Source organism: Podarcis tiliguerta, assembly GCF_965153285.1.
Source record: "Podarcis tiliguerta genome assembly, chromosome: 13".
Lineage (NCBI taxonomy): Eukaryota > Metazoa > Chordata > Lepidosauria > Squamata > Lacertidae > Podarcis > Podarcis tiliguerta.
The window spans coordinates 12,683,699-12,703,106 of NC_139546.1; the positions used below are offsets into that span (position 1 = coordinate 12,683,699).

The 19,408-nt window shown below is 44.1% G+C and overlaps 1 protein-coding gene across 1 annotated transcript in view; it reads left to right on the forward strand.

The window, feature by feature from the left end:
• EFTUD2 (elongation factor Tu GTP binding domain containing 2) overlaps positions 1-19,408 on the forward strand; it is a 30,132-nt gene that overhangs the window by 909 nt on the left and 9,815 nt on the right. Inside the window, exons 3-18 of the mRNA XM_083407547.1 lie at positions 458-623; positions 962-1,040; positions 2,055-2,130; positions 2,786-2,851; positions 3,826-3,861; positions 4,367-4,457; positions 5,330-5,412; positions 7,731-7,897; positions 8,511-8,635; positions 10,357-10,420; positions 11,110-11,200; positions 12,029-12,164; positions 13,901-14,028; positions 16,348-16,541; positions 18,283-18,394; positions 19,262-19,402. Coding sequence (XP_083263673.1) covers positions 458-623; positions 962-1,040; positions 2,055-2,130; positions 2,786-2,851; positions 3,826-3,861; positions 4,367-4,457; positions 5,330-5,412; positions 7,731-7,897; positions 8,511-8,635; positions 10,357-10,420; positions 11,110-11,200; positions 12,029-12,164; positions 13,901-14,028; positions 16,348-16,541; positions 18,283-18,394; positions 19,262-19,402 — 1,755 coding nt within the window. The remainder of the gene's footprint in view (positions 1-457; positions 624-961; positions 1,041-2,054; positions 2,131-2,785; positions 2,852-3,825; positions 3,862-4,366; positions 4,458-5,329; positions 5,413-7,730; positions 7,898-8,510; positions 8,636-10,356; positions 10,421-11,109; positions 11,201-12,028; positions 12,165-13,900; positions 14,029-16,347; positions 16,542-18,282; positions 18,395-19,261; positions 19,403-19,408) is intronic.

The following is a 19,408-nucleotide window of genomic DNA, read 5'->3' on the forward strand; positions in this document are numbered from 1 at the left end:
GTGTCATGTTCATTCAAGGAAACTAGCCATGTTTCACGGTCGCTGCAAAGGCAACTGGGTGTCCCATGACACTTTGAAGTCCAACAAATAAATTGCACACGCAGGTCCCGTTTTACAAATGCTCACTGTGCAAAAATTCACTTACCCCAACACAAGAGATTAGTACCCAAACCTGCCTATATGCACCACAGATTTTGTGGTCGGGAACGCATTAGAAATTTTCCCATATAAATCAAGGGAAATCATTAATTCTTTATGTGAACATTCACCTAACAATTTCCAGAGAACGCATTGTGTTCATGACACAGGACCTGAGTGTATGAACTTTTGCAAGCTTGATGTTGCCATCATCAAGTGATGAACATGCACATGGGAGCCAACCCCAAGTTCCATAATTGGGACTGCACTGGATGGAAATTGCTAGAGACCAGCTGAAGGCCCTTCATTCTGTTTTCAGCTCGATGAGGACGACGATGATGATGACATTGGAGACCACGATGATGACCACCCTGGGATGGATGTGGTGCTGCATGAGGATAAGAAATACTATCCAACGGCTGAGGAGGTTTACGGTCCAGAGGTGGAAACCATTGTGCAAGAGGAAGACACACAGCCTTTGACAGGTGAGAAATTATAGAACCAGCTTGTCAGGGAGAAGGCAGGAGTCTTCTGCATAGCATACTGGATCAGCAGTCATTCAGTTGAGCACCTATCTGCAATCTGAAATGGGAAAGCCAAGAAACAATTTTATTTCCATTGGATTGCTCCATCTGTACTGTTTGCACCCAATGACTGGAGGTAACTTTCCAAGATCTTTCCAAGCCTTAACAGAGACTTCAGTCACAGATACCAGGAACTGAACCTGGAATCAGGGACACTTTTTTCTACTTGGCTGAGTGTTGAGGTAGGGCTTTTCTGCTTTTCTCTTTAAAGGGATATTATTTCTTGTGTTTGTTTTCAGAGCCTATTATTAAACCCGTGAAGACCAAGAAATTCTCCCTCATGGAGCAAACGTTGCCAGTCACAGTGTATGAGATGGAGTGAGTATAGCTTGTTTGTTCTCTTTTTCTCTCTTTCCCTGTGCAACTCCCTTCTGTTGGTACTTCTAGCTCTCTCACATCTACAGACAAGCAGAGGAGGAGTTAGTAATCATGTTATTCCTCTAAATTTATTCCCAATTCTATTTTGTGGCCTTGGGGCATCTTAAAGCTAAAGGGACCCCTGACCATTAGGTCCAGTCGTGGCCGACTCTGGGGTTGTGGCGCTCATCTCGCTTTACTGGCCGAGGGAGCCGGTGTACAGCTTCCGGGTCATGTGGCCAGCATGACTAAGCCGCATCTGGCGATACCACAGCAGCGCACGGAAACGCCGTTTACCTTCCCGCCGGAGCGGTACCTATTTATCTACTTGCACTTTTGGTGTGCTTTCGAACTGCTAGGTTGGCAGGAACAAGGACGAAGCAACAGTTAATTCTCCTTACAGTCCAAATAATACAAAGTCTTAACCAGATGTGTTTACTTATTTCTCCACACACCCACTTACAGAATTACCCCTCCATCACATATAAACTCCTTCCAATTACCAGTTCAAGGGTTGGGAACCTGAGGCCCTCCAGATGTCATTGAACTACAACTCCCATCGTCCATGACCATTGGTGGCAGGGGCTCATGAGAGTTGAAGTCCAACAGCATCTGGAGGGCCATAGGTTCCCTGCCCCTTTATCTTAATGCTTCTAAAATTCAGGATAAACACCATGTGGTCCTGTTGGTTCCCCCTCCCCTTTCCAGTGATGTGGAAGAAGGGTTTGTAAAGGCAGAGCTGTGGATTAAGCTTGAGAGGTGAAGGCAACTAAGAGTACTTTAAAAAGATAGTGACTGAACTATCAACTAAAAATCAAAGTAGACTATGAAAAGCTTTTTCAGTATATCAGAAGATACTGGTGATTTTGGTTTCTGTGGCAGGGAGGGGGTTGTAACTCAGATAAAGAGAATTATTTTACGTTACTTGGCAGCGTGTATAACTGAAAGCTTCCCTGTTCCTTTGGTCTTCTCTAGTTTCCTAGCAGACTTGATGGACAACTCAGAGCTGATTCGGAATGTTACACTTTGTGGGCACCTGCATCATGGCAAGGTTAGCATCAATTAATATATTTAAGGCAGCTCAGGAGTAGCTGTGGTCCATTCCGTAGATGTGGCAGAATTCTGATGTACTCACTCAGTACATGTGTGGTTCTTGTTTTTGAATAAACTGGATTCAGTGTATGGTTCTCAAGGTTAAATGTTTTAGAGTTCCTTGACGCCCTTCCAAGACTTTGGGCCTCACGGAGTTCTGTCTACAAGAGCAACTCCTAACACACATACTTCTCACACTTGAGCTGCAGTTATGCCGGAATGGTGTCATCATTTTAACTTGCTTACTGATTTTTTGAAGCCGGGGCAGTCAATTTAGATAAACTATTAGGGAGAGTCTACAAGTGTTGCTGGCTTCTCAGTTGCCAGGTCTCTATCCTATCTTCTTTTATTCACATTTTTATAAAATGGGATGGGGTTGGTGCTAGAATTTATTAATGTTTTTACTGGATATGGAATAACGGTTGTTGATATAATTGTGAGGAAATTGCAAAAGTGCATTGATTGTAGTTCTGAAATGGGGAGTGGGAGTTCAGATTGGGAGTGGGAGAGAGGCAGAGATGCAACCTCCTTATGCTTCCTGGACTGGTCACATTTAGCTAGCTAATTCATTCCTTTGCCAATTCATTTCTTTTTGTTTCTCTGGCTCCTTCCAGACTTGCTTTGTGGATTGCCTGGTTGAACAGACTCATCCTGAGATCAGAAAGCGTTATGACCAGGATGTAAGTTACCTTTATACTTTGTTTTTAATCCTTTAAGGGGTAGGTTTATGATACTGTTGTCTAAAGATTTAGATGCATATGGGCTAACTGTCAGTTAAAGAGCTCTTAGTCGATTCATCATGGGGTTTGTTTGATTAATAAATCAATTAAGTGTGCATCAATTTGTATACAGTGGTACCTATGGTTACAAACTTAATTCATTCCGGAGGTCCATTCTTAACCTGAAACCATTCTTAACCTGAGGTACTACTTCAGCTAATGGGGCCTCCCGCTGCGGCTGTGCCACCAGCACACGATTTCTGTTCTCATCCTGGGGCAAAGTTCTTAACTGGAGGTACTACCAAGTTAGTGGAGTCTGTAACCCGAAGTGTTTGTAACCCGAGGTGCCACTGTAAGTATACGTAAAAACAGTAGTTTTGAAGCAGATTAAAGATGATGTGTCTTATAAACTTATCAAAAGATGGAGTTTGTTTATACATTTCTAGAACTCAAAACACCAGGAAAATTATCAGCCATATGCTTTGATTAAATTAAGTTGAAGTGATTTGAAGTCTTCATTTTTCTTTCTTCATCCATTATTGATTGCTTTACTGATTGTTTATTTATTGTATGCCTTTGTTGTTTTGTTTAGAATCCTAAGCATATTACTTTAGTGTGTGTGTGTGTGTGTGTGTGTGTACACACACAAACACACACACAGAGCGCTTTTTCTGGGGGGATGCAGGGGTACGTATACCCCTAAACATTTTGTGAATCCAAGTTTGGCCTCATTGAAGGGCAGTATTTCAATATGAGTAGGAAAATGAGAGTAGCCCTAAACATTTTTTTTAGGAAAAAGCACTGTGTGTGTGTGTGTGTGTGTGTGTGGAGAGAGAGAGAGAGAGGAGGGGAAAAAAGAAAAAGATGACGTGGAAGAACATACTCCACCTTAAATGATCTGGCTGTTGAGTAAATTTTTTTATTGTTCCTTTCAGCTTTGCTATACAGATATACTCTTCACTGAGCAAGAGGTAAGTATATCTGCTGCACAGACTTCTCAGCCATTATGAAAGTGCAATGTGGGGGGAGATAGGGTACAAGGTGTTGCAGAGAGGTCTGAAATGCCTGCACCATGTGTGCTGGATCTCTTGTTGTATTGCTAGTGTCTCCAGTACTCACAGGAAAAATCTTGAGCTTGTATCCAGCTATGTTCTGCTCAGTGTACATCTTATTATTGAAATTATTACACCAAAGCTAGCATTGCCCTTAATTTCAATGGGTGTATTCCAACTAAGACTAATGCCAGGTGCAATCCTTTGTCTCTCTGCTTGAGTTTCTCATAATGTCGAATTCCATACCAGGTAACCATTTCCCGTAGTTACATGTCAGTATTGTAGTCTGAGGAATACATACTGTTCTTGGTCATGCCACTGTCATTTGCCCTCTATGCTGTGCCCTCTAATGTCACGGTCCACATTTTCAGCCCAAACTCTCAACTTTCACCCCTCTCCCATCTTGACCTTGGTTTCTTTTCAGAGAGGAGTTGGGATCAAGAGCACGCCAGTGACCATTGTTCTCCCAGACACAAAGGGCAAATCATTTCTCTTCAACATCATGGACACACCAGGTGAGTTTGGGTGTCTGGGAGACTCACCCCATAACATAAAAACTGGCAGGAAACACAGGATAAGGTGTTTTTAAAAAGACTGTTTTCAAAAACAGGCTAACAATGATATAGAGAAATTTATATTATGAAGAAGGTGCAATAATCTCAGCTGATGCTTTTCGACCACACACATCTTTTTTGTCTTTTGCGCAACCTGAAGTGCTTAGTGAGGAATAAATTGCCATTTGCAAGCCAGGTCCTTATGTGAATAGCCTCACGGTTGCACTGGTAATGGAGAATTTAAGCATACTTCATTGTGAGCTGAATTGTGGCCAACCCTTAAAACCACCCTCCCAAATTTGACTGGCTTGGGCAGCTGTGTGGTTTTGGGGGTTTGGGTTTTTTGCACCATTCCTTGTAATCTTAGCTTGCTTTCATTCCAGTTGAGGTTTCCATTATAGCAGCACTTACCCCCACTTACTAAATTTAATAGAACTGACTTCTGAGTACAGTAGACGGGCATGGTTAGGATTCTGCTGGAAGTATGTCAGCTCATATTGAATGCAGGATCTGTACATCAAGGGAGTTGCCTCCTCCTGCTCCCCAGTACCTGGCTAGATTTGTGATCCCCTGAAAAGGGGCGAGTATTGGGTCGTCCAAGTCATTGTTATGATGCCAGAACTCTCCTGTGGACTTCAGGTGCTGAAGGCTCTCTCCATCCTCTACTTTTCTATCATGCTGCTCCTTCCCCTTGAACTCTGCCTTGAGCTGTCTCTTCCCTTGTCATAGGGCTGTGCAAGGGATAGTCCAGTTCACCTCCTTCTCTGTGAAGCACATACTGCAACTTTCCACTTCTGGATGATTATAAATATATATATTTTCACTCCCTAAAGGTCATGTAAACTTCTCCGACGAGGTCACAGCAGGTCTCCGCATTTCTGACGGCGTCGTACTCTTTATTGATGCTGCTGAGGGAGTGAGTATATGTGGGCACGCTTTTTGTGGGTTCGGCTGTTCTTTCCATTCACCCAAGGAGATGTATTGCACAGAAAGGTTGCAATTAAGAGGATTGCTTATGAGAAGCTAGCACCTTTTACTAAGAATCGGGGCCTCTGGGATTCTGCACCAAGAATCTGGAAGAAGCTGACAGATTTTTAAACTGGAATGCTGCCGGACATAAATTATGAGAATTCAGCATGCTTCAGATATGAGAGGGAGGAATTGTCCGCAGAAGACAGGGAGCAAGTTCAAATGCCAGGAAGGCTGAATCAGGTTTTAGTTTAGAAAGTGATGTGTGCAGTAGTGCAACACTTCAGCCAAGGAAATTTTGGGGATTTCCTTCTTTCAAGGCCAGGCATCTTTCAGAGGGGGCCTTAAGGCATAGAATATCACAGTGAGGCTGCAGGCAGAGCTAGACATGAAGAGAAGCTATCTGGCAGCAGCTGCTTGTTGATTGAGGCGTTTTCAAAGTAAAGGAAGGATTGAACTCTGATTAATAAGAATACACCCAGAGGCTTGAACCAGCAAGACTCTGGGAAGGGTGCGTATAATCGTCTCTCTGTGCCTCTTTTTTCTGCAGCCCCTGGCCCAGGTAGTTTTATTCACAAAAGAACTTTTTACAGAGTGTTCGTAAGAACCAATCAGGTTTCTTCTGAGCATTTCAACAAACCCACGTGGGGAGAAAGTTAAACCACCCTAACTAATTAAGCACAGGGTAAACAAAGAACAGAACTACAAAGAAGAGCATTTGGCAATCCCGGAGGTGATAAACAAGCAATACATATGATAAGGAGGATGGCCAGGGGGACAACGATCATTGTCACCTTAATGTGAGATCTGTTTCCTGTCCCTAAGATTAACACCCTAAGAAAAAATAGAAAGCTACATAAAAGAAACTTGCCCACTGTCTTTGATGACCCAGGAGCCTGCCTGTCTAAGCAACTGGGCTATGTACACGACATGTGAAGAGAGAAATGGACAGTAGAGGAAATGGCCAGAGATGCAGAGGCTTGTGGGATTTGATCAGAAATTATTGTCAATGTATCAAACCCAGTCAACACAATGCATTCATCGCGGACACAATGGCTTGATGCATATTTTATAATTCCTCATAGTAATCCCACCTGACGCCACATTCTGGATATTTGCACTCCTACATTGATGAGGTTTCTTTGTTGTCTGGCTCTGGTTGGTGTTCTTTTTAAAGTAATAGAATCATTAGTTGTTGTTGTTGTTGTTAAAGTTAAAGTGTGTTTAGTTTGTCCTGTTTTTCAGGGTTTCATATCCTTGAAATTACGTATTTGATTTTAATTTTCCTACTGATTCTTTCAAAAAGTCTCCCCTCAAAACTCATAACGAGCCACACGTTCTCAGTGTCCTCCCACGCCTACCCCATTTCTGGTGTTGAAGAAAAACAGCCCTGTGTCTCCCCCACCCTTTTTTAAAAAAACAACTAATAAGCAAACCACATGACACGATGTTATTTTGCTTCAGGTTTCCCTGAATGCGTAAGTAGCAGCCATGGAGTGAAGATGGGCAAAATTCAAAAGTGTGGTGACATTACACAACTTCCATTTTTCTTTCTAGATGCTACAGGGAGAAAGATGTGAGGACTGTTTTTTGGTGGCCGTTGCCTATCTCGTGCAATGTTTGGTTCCATCGTTTCCTACAGGTCACCAACTGAGTCTCAGTGGTGCAGAGCACCTTTCACCAGCACATGGGCACAGTTATCCATGTCCTGGTAACCTCTAGTGGTGCGTGATGAAGTTTTGTAGGACCAGTTAATAGCACAATGAATACATCCTTAGTTGGGCAACTTGTATGTACTGCTGCCTGATCAGGGTTGTTCTGAGTGAGGAAGGGATGCCCCTCCCCTTTAGTATCACTGAAGACTGATAGCTCTCTCTGTTAACCAAGAGGGACTGCCCCATCTCAGATTGCCCCATCCAAAGACTGCCCCCTTCTCTTTGCACTAGCACCAGTTTCCTCCATTTTAAAGGGGTATCTTCTGCTTCTCTCTGCATTTATGTGCTGCTGCTCCATAAAATTTAATCTTCCTCCCTCTCCTGCATGTTCATTTCCCCATGTGATTAAGAGCTTTATTTTTGTCAAAGGTCATTGGATGGGGCAGGCTTAAAGGAAGACAATGTTGCATTGAACACATTTTCTAAAAGCGGACCTCATGCTGATTGCTGAGCCTACACGCTCCTGCAGGCTGCTCTCCCAGCAGGGAAGGGTCAGCGCCCGATTCCTCACGCCCCACCTGGCATCATCTTCTATTGTGTGTCCCCGTAGGTCATGCTCAACACCGAACGGTTGATCAAGCATGCAGTGCAGGAGAGGCTGGCAGTGACCGTGTGCATTAACAAGATTGACCGGCTGATACTGGAACTGAAATTGCCTCCTACTGACGCTTACTACAAGCTGCGGCACATAGTGGATGAAGTCAACGGCTTAATCAGGTATAGAAATGCCACCATTTATAACATGCTTTTGAGAGTTAAGTTAGTTCCATTGACACTCACCATTGGATATAACCATGGATGCAAAGCCACACCCAGCTCACTCTATAAGAAAGAGACCAACCAAATTTGGGGAGTCTTACACCTAATCCATTTTTTAGGGAGTCCACAATCTTTACCTCGATTTATATTTGCTAACGTTAGAAGTCCCAGTGTTGGATATAGGTAAAAGTCTACTGAAGTATAGGCACCTAACCTCCATGAAATTTAAACTTTCATTTCTTCCCCATCACTCCTTAAAGGGGAATTATAATTGTGCCAAAGTTTTTGTTCTCTCTGCTTAACTGGCAGACCTAATTCATTCAATCATTTAAAGAATTGGTTGTTGTTTTTTATAACTATCAAACATGTATTTACATTTAATCGATTAATTGTAAATGTCAATGCTGGTGTATCCCTGGTGTGTCAGAGTTGTTGTTAGACTTCATAAATGAAGTTTTCTGAAATGCTTTGTTATTGTAGCAGCTGAAACTGCTGCCTTTCCCTTTGTGTGTGTCTTGATAGCAGTGCTGCCTGGTTCTGTCTTATTTTATAACCACTTCTTTGTTTGCAGCATGTATTCCACAGATGAGAATCTGATTCTTTCACCACTCCTGGGCAACGTCTGTTTTGCCAGCTCCCAGTACAGCATCTGTTTCACGCTGGGTTCTTTTGCCAAGATCTATGCTGACATGTACGGTAAGCATTAGCCAAAATGTTCGTGTGCATGTCAGGGGACACCTTGGCTCTTGACTCCTTCTGAAAGGTTCACACAACCTTGCAGTGAGGATGCGTCTGCTATGTTTGTAGCCTTTTCTGCATTGAAAATCATCTGTGCTTTTTCTGTATGCAACTTATCTTTGCTAGTTCTCAAGGTTTCCATCACGTTCTAGGGGAGTGCTGGGGCTCTGCAAATGGCTGGAGGCATCAGAGGCAGAGATCTGGTTTGTTTGCCACTTCAGTGATGTCCCTGGGTGCACTACTTTCTCCCATGTAACTAAATGCTTGCCATTCACTCCTCCTTAGTCGTAACTGAGACTGTATTGCCTGCTGTGATCTGCTTTACATGCAGCTTATAAGATAGCAATGCAGTTTAGTTAAGAATCTGTCCATCTCTTGATGAAAAGCCTATGTATAAATGCTGTATAAATGTTAGTCCCTTGACTTGGAGCACACTCCCCATCTCTTTTGAGCCGGTGGGCAGAGATGGATCAAGTGTTGTGAGGACTCCTGGGGGGGCATTGTTGTTGCGCCACATAGATCATACCTTCATCAAGTCCTTCTCAGTGGATGCTGTTAGGACTAAGATGGCGAGGAGAGGTTAGACGAGCTTTGCGCCTGCCATGAAGGTCTTCCAAGGGCAGTGCTTTATTTTTCCTAAAGGCGAGAGTGGCAGACATTTGCTTATATGGGAAACTGTAAGGTCAGGACACATTTGGAATGGGGTAATGGTGTTATCTGTCCTTTATGGCCATAGAGTTTTGTAGGGACATATTTTGCTCCTCCCCCTCAAGTTGCTGATTTTACATTGCTGTACAATTCGATGGGAACCTGGCATGCTTGAATTGGATGGCCATTATGTTCTGATAATGTATTTTATGAATTTTTGTACACCAGCTTGAAGGCAGTATTTAAATAGGTAGCCATAAATGAAATAATAATTGAGAGCAGAGCTATTTATGTTTGCATTATCCCACCCATTTATATAGTTTCATGTTGTGTTCCTATAATTTCCTAGGTCAGATTCAAGTGAGATTTATTTATTTTTTAAGGAACTGGTTGGCGTACATATAGTTGTAGCTGCAGTGATTCACTGCCCTCATTGTTCTAGTTTGCATTTAATTAATTGCTTCTTTTTGCAACATGAGCATATCCAGGGCAGGTCCAGGCTGGGTACACAATGGAAGATCCCAGGCCTCAGAGAGGTTAGGCTGGCCTCAACTAGAGCCAGGGCTTTCTCGGCTGCGGCTCCAATCTGGTGGAACGCTCTGTCACAAGAGACTAGGGCCCTGCGGGACCTGACATCTTTCCGCAAGGCCTGCAAGACAGAGTTGTTCCACCAGGCCTTTGGTCAGGGCACAGCCTGACTCACTCCTCTGGCAACCTGCACAGAATTTTGCTTAATGGTTGCCATTAATTTGATTTTAATTAATTTTTATAATGAAATGTTTTTAGAATGTTGGATTATTTGATTGTTGTTAGCCGCCCTGAGCCCGGCTTCGGCTGGGGAGGGCGGGATATAAATAAAATTTATTATTATTATTATTATTATTATTAAGGAGTTATGCAGCTTTAAAGGAAACTGGTTGAAGATAAAACTGTCAGTCTGACTCTCAGAATTCACTATATGCTTTAAATCATGTGAAAAATAGGCCACAAAAGCTGTATAAACTGGACCCCCTGCCTTCTGTTCATTTTAGGAGACATCAATTACCAGGAGTTTGCAAAGCGCCTTTGGGGAGACATCTACTTCAACCCCAAGACGTAAGGAGATCTTGCTTTTTATTCTTAATTCATTGTCCTTTTCCATTGCAGCTTTACCTAAACCATGTAAATTAGCAACCCCAAAATAGCAACTATCTTACGCATACCAAATGCTGAGATAAAAGACAGAAAGTAAGTCAGATGTTTTCTCTTTGGTGTAAGGATATTGTAGAGTTCCGTTAACATCAGCCCACTGTTCCGAGGTGAGTCAACACCTCCCAGGTGTGCAGAATAATATTTAAACCAAGTAATGTCATGTGTAGAAAAAAGGTGGACTGAGAAAATAAGTCTGGATTGTTCCAGGAAGCAAGCCAAGTTGCGTGCTGCTGAAAAAAGGCTTCCGTATCCCAAATATGGCAATCTCCTAACCCTGAGTGTAACTCATCTACGTAGTCATCCCAAGAGAAAAAATATAGATGCAGTTTCACACTACCCAACATCTAGATTCAGGTAGAGGAATGTAGAGCAAAAAAAAGGCACTTCTAGTAGTAATAATTCATATTCGTCCCAAGGTTTCTACGCCCCATGGTTGGGAGAATGAAAATGTGCACACACGTGCTCTTTTCCAGTTTTCCTCTCCTGGTCCGTGATTAGAAATTTTCTCAAGCGTGCAGATAATGGCCACTGGGAAAGGCTTTTTTAACTAGTCTTTAGAAGCACTTAGGTGTTGACCTTGTGTGTTTTTTTAGGAGAAAATTCACCAAAAAAGCCCCAACCAGTAGTTCACAGCGGAGCTTTGTGGAATTCATCCTTGAGCCTCTCTACAAGATACTAGCTCAGGTACGTTTTGGATTCCCATGGATGGATGGTTGGATGGATGGTTGGATGGATGGATGGATAACCCCTGACTGTGAATACACGCATACACAGAGTATTTTTCCAAGAAAAAACAGCGATTAGAATAAGAGAAAATATTATTATTTATTTTATTTTATTTTGACAAAGTAATAATAAATAAATAAGAATAAAAATTGTAACTATCCAACCTCCCAAAATTTCAACACCTCTTGCGATGGTTTGACCCCTTTCCATTTTAACAGTACAAACACCCTCCATATCTCTTCAAAATCATTTCTCCTGCATATTCCCCATCTTGCCTTAATAATAATAATAATAATAATAATAATAATAATAATAATAATAATTTATTTATACCCCGCCCATCTGGGCGGCTTCCAACTGAATATAGAAATAAAATATTAATGAAAAATGTTAATTTATCATTAATAGCTATATCCCACACCTCTGTATACCATTCTTCCATTTTGTATTCTGCTTGCCCCTTCCACTTCCTAGCTAGAATATTTTGTGCAGCTGTCAATAAATTTGTGAGCAAGTCCTTCACAGCCTGCGAATCTTCTACCCCATCGTAAATGGATAACAATGCTACCCCTGGTCTTTCGGTTAGCTTTAACCTAGTGATTTCTGTTATCTCCTTAAACACCCTTTGCCAAAAAATGTACATATTTACACCAGTTTTATTTTTTAAGGCAGAGATTTAAACAAATGCTAAAAACAGCTTTTTTAAAAAAAAAAGTTAAGCCGCTCCTGGTCTGGAAGCTTCTCTGCTTCGATCTTCCGCCTGCTCACTTCCTCGCTTCTCCCCAGGTTGTTGGGGACGTTGACACCACCCTGCCCCGGACTCTGGATGAACTGGGGATCCACCTGACCAAAGAAGAGTTGAAACTCAACATCCGCCCCCTCTTGAGGCTCGTCTGCAAGAAGTTTTTTGGGGAGTTTACAGGTAGGCTTCATCGTCCTTCTCTTTTCTCGCAGTGTGGTTTATCTTCTTGCCAAAGAGGACTGTCAAATGTGTGTGTTGAAGCAAGCTACCTCTGGCTGAGGGATTTTGAGGAAACCCCTTTTTTGGCGTTGAGTGTCAGTGCTGCATTGCAATTTAATAATAATAATAATAATAATAATAATAATAATAATAATAATAATAATAATAATTTTATTTATATCCCACCCTCCCCAGCTGAAGCTGGGCTCAGAGCGGCTAACAACAGTAAAAATAACACAGTTTAAATAAAATCACAATCATTTAATTGAAATTCATTCTAAAATCAATTCATTCTAAAATCAATTCAGAGTCAAATTAATGGCAACCATTGGGCTAGAGTTCTATGAGGATTACAGAAGGAGGGGGTCAGACTGTGCCTTGGCCAAAGGCCTGGTGGAACAGCTCTGTCTTGCAGGCCCTGCGGAAAGATGTAAAGTCCCACAGGGCCCTAGTTCTCTTGTGACAGAGTGTTCCACCAGATCGGGGCCGCGGCCGAAAAAGCCCTGGCTCTGGTTGAGGCCAGCCTAACCTCCCTGGGCCCAGGATCTCCCAAGATGTTTTTATTTGAAGACCGTAAGGTCCTCCGTGGGACATACCAGGAGAGGCGGTCCCGTAGGTACGAGGGTCCTATGCCGTATAGGGCTTTAAAGGTTAAAACCAGCACCTTAAACGTGATCCTGTACTCCACTGGGAGCCAGTGCAGCTGGTATAGCGGCGAGGACCCTGTAAGGAGTCTCGCCACGGCGTTCTGCACTCATTACAATAATCAAGTCTGGAGGTGACCATCACGTGGATCACAGTGGCTAGGTCAGGGTGAGAAAGACTGGCCTTTTTTATTCAAGACAATATTAACCCAGAATAGGGTGGTGTAGTGTATCAATCTAGGACTGGGAAGACCTAAGCTCAAATACCCATTTGGTTGTGAAGTTTGCTGGGTGACCTTGGTGACCTTGGGCTAGTGGCTACCTCACAGGGCTATTGTGAGGGTAAAGTCAGGACATCTTGGCTCTTGACTCCTTCTGAAAGACTTGTGTGTATTGTGAAACCCAACCTTGCTTTATGAGCATCTTGGAGGAGGGTAAGATAAAAGGATCTTGGGAGTGCAGCCATTGTGTTTGTTTCTCATTTGCTTCACCCTCCTGCTTGTGAGTCTTAATGGAAACGTAAGGACTGGAGAAGGATGCTAGAGAGCATTTCATGCCAGTAGCAATGAGTTCCACCGGCTAATTATAAGTTATGAGAAATGGTATTTCCATTTAGTCTGCCTTTATACTTGCTGCACCTCAGCTACAGTGGATGATGCTACGTTTTTGTATTTTGGGTGAGAATGATTAATTTATAAATCCTCTCACTTGTGTGGTTTGATCTTGGGGAGACAGCAGGAGGAATCCATGTGTCAAGAGCTACTAGCTTAGTTCAAGAAGAGTTGGAAGATATCAGTTTTCTCTGGCCTTATCCATCACAGCTGCAGACCTGTGTTTTTCACAGCGCATGGTCAGCATGCTGCGTGAACAGAAAGTGCACGCTAGAACAAATTCCAGCGTTTAAGGCTTAAGACGAATCAATGTGGAAAGTGTTCCTTACAGGTACAAAGTCGAAGTCAGGTGAAAGCTGAAAACTAACACAGGCTTCCTCTTCCTGAAAATCATGCCACTTCAGTTGCTGAACCCCTGCCTCACTCAGTTTTGTTCTCCCAGGCTTTGTGGACATGTGCGTTCATCACATCCCCTCCCCGAAAGCGGGCGCAAAAACCAAGATCGAGCACAACTACACAGGCGGAGTTGACTCGGACCTGGGAGAGGCCATGAGCGAATGTGACCCTGATGTAAGACTTCCATCTAACTCCCTTTCTTTGTTAATGGCAGTAGCCTGGCTGCATGATTGCGAGCAGGAGAGGGGATGCGCCATCCCTTCAGACGTTGCTGAACTACAAGTCCCATCATCCCCGGCCATTGGCCATGTTTCTTAGGGCTGATGGGAGTTGTGGTTCAGCGACATCTGGAGAGCCAAAGGTCCCCCAGTCCTGTTGTGGATGAAGAGCTTCATTTGGCAAGTCCTGCTTGTTGGCTTCCCACAGACTGGCTGCGATGAAAACAGGATCCTGGAGTGGATGGGCCATTAGCCTGATCCAACTGGCTCTTCTCCTGGCAGTAAGAAAAGGAGGTTTGGTATTAAATCAGAACTTTGCTCTACTTGGAAGCAGTGTTCTATAAGTCTGTTTTGATTTGTTGGTTTGTCCATCACTGTGTGAGGGACGAGGGTGGCACTGTGGGTTAAACCACAGAGCCTAGGACTTGCTGATCAGAAGGTCAGTGGTTCAAATCCCTGCGACGGGGTGAGCTCCCGTTGCTCAGTCCCTGTTCCTGCCAACCTAGCAGTTCGAAAGCACGTCAAAGTGCAAGTAGATAAATAGGTACCACTCTGGCGGGAAGGTAAACGGCGTTTCCATGCGCTGCTCTGGTTTGCCAGAAGCGGCTTAGTCATGCTAGGCACATGCATCTCGGCCAATAAAGCGAGATGAGCGCCACAACCCCAGAGTCAGTCACGACTGGACCTGATGGTCAGGGGTCCCTTTACCTTTACCTTTTACCATCACTGTGTAGATTTTTTTTTTTTTAAGCTATGCAGTTGCTTAGGGTCTATCACCTAATCCATATTACAGTCGTATCTCGGAAGTCGAATGTTTTGGCTCCCAAACACCACAATCCTGGAAGTGATTGTTGCAGTTTGCGGACGTTCTTTAGAACCCAAACGTCTGTCGCTGCTTCCACGGCTTCTGATTGGCTGCAGGAGCTTCCTGCATCCAATCGGAAGCCGCACCTTGGTTCCCAAATGTTTTGGAAGTCGAATGGACTTCCGGAACGGATTCCGTTCAGCTTTCAAGGTACGACTGTATAATTTTATACTTTATGTACCACTCTTTGCACAACCTGTGTGTATGTGAACGGATCTCCACTCAGTGACCACTGTCACATGGGGAATTTTCAACGTGTTCCCATGCTGCATTTATAACATGTATGTAAACTGTTTCTAAGAAGGATCTGTGCTGAAATTGTCTAAGAGCACCCAGATGGGAGGGGTGGCCAAACATTGAAGTTTTATTTGTCAGCCACCCAAGCTAGTGGGTCAGAGAAACAGGAGACGCCTGAAGGGAAGGGAAGAGGCCCGTGTGCACTCTGAGCTTAAACCCTATTCAACTGTCATGGCTGTGCCAAGAATAGATTTTGTAAATTCTGTCGGGGAGCTAAGTGTCTTAGGTCAAGCTTGATGTGATGGCAGCAGCCACCCTTGATCGTTCATGTCTTTGCCTTGTTCGTGGGTGAACTGCAGTAGGCACTGACCTCAAAAGGCCGCACAAAAGATGAGAGCGGAACTTGTTGAAGTTGCTTCCCCGGGCTTGAGTTTGGAATTGGAGCTAGGGTGAAGGGGAAAGCAGGCGGGCAGTGAAATTGTGGGGATCTCGCTCTCCTCAACATGTGTCCTTTCAGGTAAAATCAGACCTAGCCCTCGCCCAGGACTGACCTATGGTTAACAAGGATTAACTGCTGCCATTACATCTGTCTGTCTTATGTGTTTGATGTACAACCATTTGAGACATCTATAACAGCTCCTACGTTTCTTTGGAGACCCCAGTGCCTTCTACACCCAACTCACAATGCCATAGGTTTGTTATTACAGTGGTACCTCGGGTTAAGTACTTAATTTGTTCTGGATGTCCGTTCTTAACCTGAAACTGTTCTTAACCTGAAGCACCACTTTAGCTAATGGGGCCTCCTGCTGCCGCAGGAACACGATTTCTGTTCTCATCCTGAAGCAAAGTTCTTAACCCGAGGTACTATTTCTGGGTTAGCGGAGTCTGTAACCTGAAGCGTATGTAACCTGAAGCGTATGTAACCCGAGGTACCTCTGTATATGAGTCCATAGAATAATGAACTTAATGGGTTTGGCCCAGGTGTTCCCTCAGCCCAGTATTGGCAGCCTCGTCCTGGACAGCAGTGTCTGGATTTGGTCGATCAGATTCCAGGAAAGAAATCTGCAAAGCAGCTGTTTTTCCTCTGGACCGTGGCCACTGTTTTCATACTCCTTTGCCTGTATCCGTGGTACACAAAGGCTGATCTTTGTCAAAACCTTTTTTGTCTGGAAGGGCCCGCTTATGTGCCACACCACAAAGATGTACAGTACGGACGATGGGGTCCAGTTCCATGCTTTTGGCAGGGTGCTGAGTGGGACCATCCACGCGGGGCAGCCTGTCAAGGTCCTTGGAGAAAACTACACCTTGGAAGATGAGGAGGACTCGCAGATTTGCACGGTGGGGCGCCTCTGGATCTCTGTAGCAAGGTAGGCGTTTCTGGTGAAGGCTTTACGCGGGATCCCTGCTTTGCATTCTCCGTGCAGGTTGGGGTGCCAGGAGCAGTGTGAAACCCAGCACACAGTCCGGGATTTCTGCTGCTGTTGAAAGCTGCAGAGTGTGGGAGGGCACAGGCTGTGTGCTGGGCTTGACACCAGTAGTCAGGAGCTGTGCTGTTTTGTTGTTGTCGTTTAGTCGTGTCGGACTTTTCATGACCCCATGGACCAGAGCACGCCAGGCACTCCTGTCTTCCACTGCCTCCCGCAGTTTGGTCAAACTCATGCTGGTAGCTTTGAGAACCCTGTCCAACCATCTTGTCCTCTGCCGTCCCCTTCTCCTTGTGCCCTCCATCTTTACCAACATCAGGGTCTTTTCCAGGGAGTCTTCTCTTCTCATGAGGTGGCCAAAGTATTGGAGCCTCAGCTTCAGGATCTGTCCCGCCAGTGAGCACTCAGGGCTGATTTCCCGAAGAATGGATGCATTTGATCTTCTTGCAGTCCATGGGACTCTCAAGAGTCTCCTCCAGCACCATAATTCAGAAGCATCAATTCTTCGGCGATCAGCCTTCTTTATGGTCCAGCTCTCACTTCCATACATCACTACTGGGAAAACCATAGCTTTAACTATACGGACCTTTGTTGACAAGATGATGTCTCTGCTTTTTAAGATGCTGTCTAGGTTTGTCATTGCTTTTCTCTCAAGAAGCAGGCGTCTTTTAATTTCGTGGCTGCTGTCACCATCTGCAGTGATCATGGAGCGCAAGAAAGTAAAATCTCTCACTGCCTCCATTTCTTCCCCTTCTATTTGCCAGGAGGTGATGGGCCCAGTGGCCATGATCTTTGTTTTATTGATGTTGAGCTTCAGAGCATATTTTGCACTCTCCTCTTTCACCCTCATTAAAAGGTTCTTTAATTCCTCCTCACTTTCTGCCATCAAGGTTATGTCATCTGCATATCTGAGGTTGTTGATATTTCTTCCGGCAATCTTAATTCCGGCTAGGGATTCATCCAGCCCAGCCTTTCGCATGATTCATATAAGTTAAATAAGCAGGGAGACAATATACAGCCTTGTCGTACTCCTTTCCCAATTTTGAACCAATCAGTTGTTCCATATCCAGCATGATTTGTGGTCCCCACAACGCTTTCCCCTTGTCTCTTCTCTCTACATATGGCTGGCCTGCATCTGAGTGGTTTCCCACTTTCAGACAAACTGTTCAGAGACAAACTAGACTGATTACACACACACACACACACACACACACACACACACTGTGCAGAAGTCACAGTTATGGACAGCCAAGAACAGTGTATTCCTTGGATGGGAAGCATGACTTGTTCAAAGGTGGAAAGAAGTCATGTGTATTATGGGCTGTCCCGTGAATCCGCTGGATGACATCGCAGAAGAACGTTGCCTCAGGAGAGTGAGGAAAATTCTCAGGGATGATTCACACCCTGGCCGGCACTTTCTTGATCTCCTGCCCTCAGGCAGAAGATATAGAAGCATGATTAGTCACACCAACAGGGTAAAGAACAGCTTCTATCCGTGGGCTGTTAGGCTGCTGAATGAAAAGATAGCAACAGGGCAACTGACTGTTTGGTGGGTGTGCGTCAGTAAACAAGGGGAATTAAGACTAAGAGAGCTGGGGGGGTGTGCTTGTGTAATCTCACTGTATACAAGTTGTACAAGTGACAATAAAGTATTTCAATTTCAATTCAATGTGTCTTATTTCAGGTATCACATAGAGGTCAACAGAGTCCCTGCTGGCAACTGGGTGCTCATCGAGGGAGTGGACCAGCCTATTGTGAAGACAGCCACCATCACTGAGCCCAGAGGCAATGAAGAGGTAAAGCAGCCGTCCTCAACATCTCCCTTGTCTTGTGGGCAATGGAAATAGATACGAGAACAGCATGGTGCCTGCCCTCTGCAGCAGACCAATGTGGCATTCTGCATTGACACATTCTCCTTGCCTGTTCCTCCATACAGTCTGTTTTAGCCAAATCATATACTGTAAAAGGCTCCTCCTCAGCTGTGTGTGTATGTATTGGCCAGCTTGAGGTGTGCTTTGAGTTTTGAGTAGACCAGGACATTAAGAATCTCTAGGTAATTTGTTTTTCTAGTTTGTTCTTGTGCTGGCATAGAGCTGGTTAAGACATAATTTCAGGTTACTACAGTGGTGCCTCGCAAGACGAAATTAATTCGTTCTGCGAGTTTTTTCGTTCTACGAGTTTTTTCGTCTTGCGAAGCACCAATGTGTATTGACGGTTTCCCATAGGAATGCATTGGTGGTTTAAAAAAAAAAAAGGCGCAAGACATTTCGTCTTGCGAAGCAAGCCCATAGGGAAATCCGTCTTGCGAAGCAACTCAGAAAACGAAAAACTCTTTCGTCTTGCGAGTTTTTCATCTTCCGAGGCATTCGTCTTGCGAGGTACCACTGTAAACCATGGTTTATTAAGCAGAGAACAAGTGTTGGGGCCCACACACGCCTCCTCCCTCATGCCAGCTTCTGTTGTGGTTTGTTTAAACCATGGTTCATCTGAACTGGGAAATCGTGATTTAATCTATTTGCTAACCAGCATATGAAACAAAAATCCTCTTATCCATAGAGGATCATTGTTATAACCCCAAGTCTGCCACTTGGAGCTCTTTGGAAGAAAGGCAGAGCACAGTTACTGATTATGGTTATGATAATTATCTTCTTGTTCTATTTCAGGCTCAGATCTTCCGCCCTTTGAAATTCAACACCACATCTGTCATTAAAATAGCTGTTGAGCCTGTCAACCCCTCTGAGCTCCCCAAGATGCTGGACGGTCTGCGTAAGGTTAATAAGAGCTACCCGTCTCTCACCACCAAGGTGTGT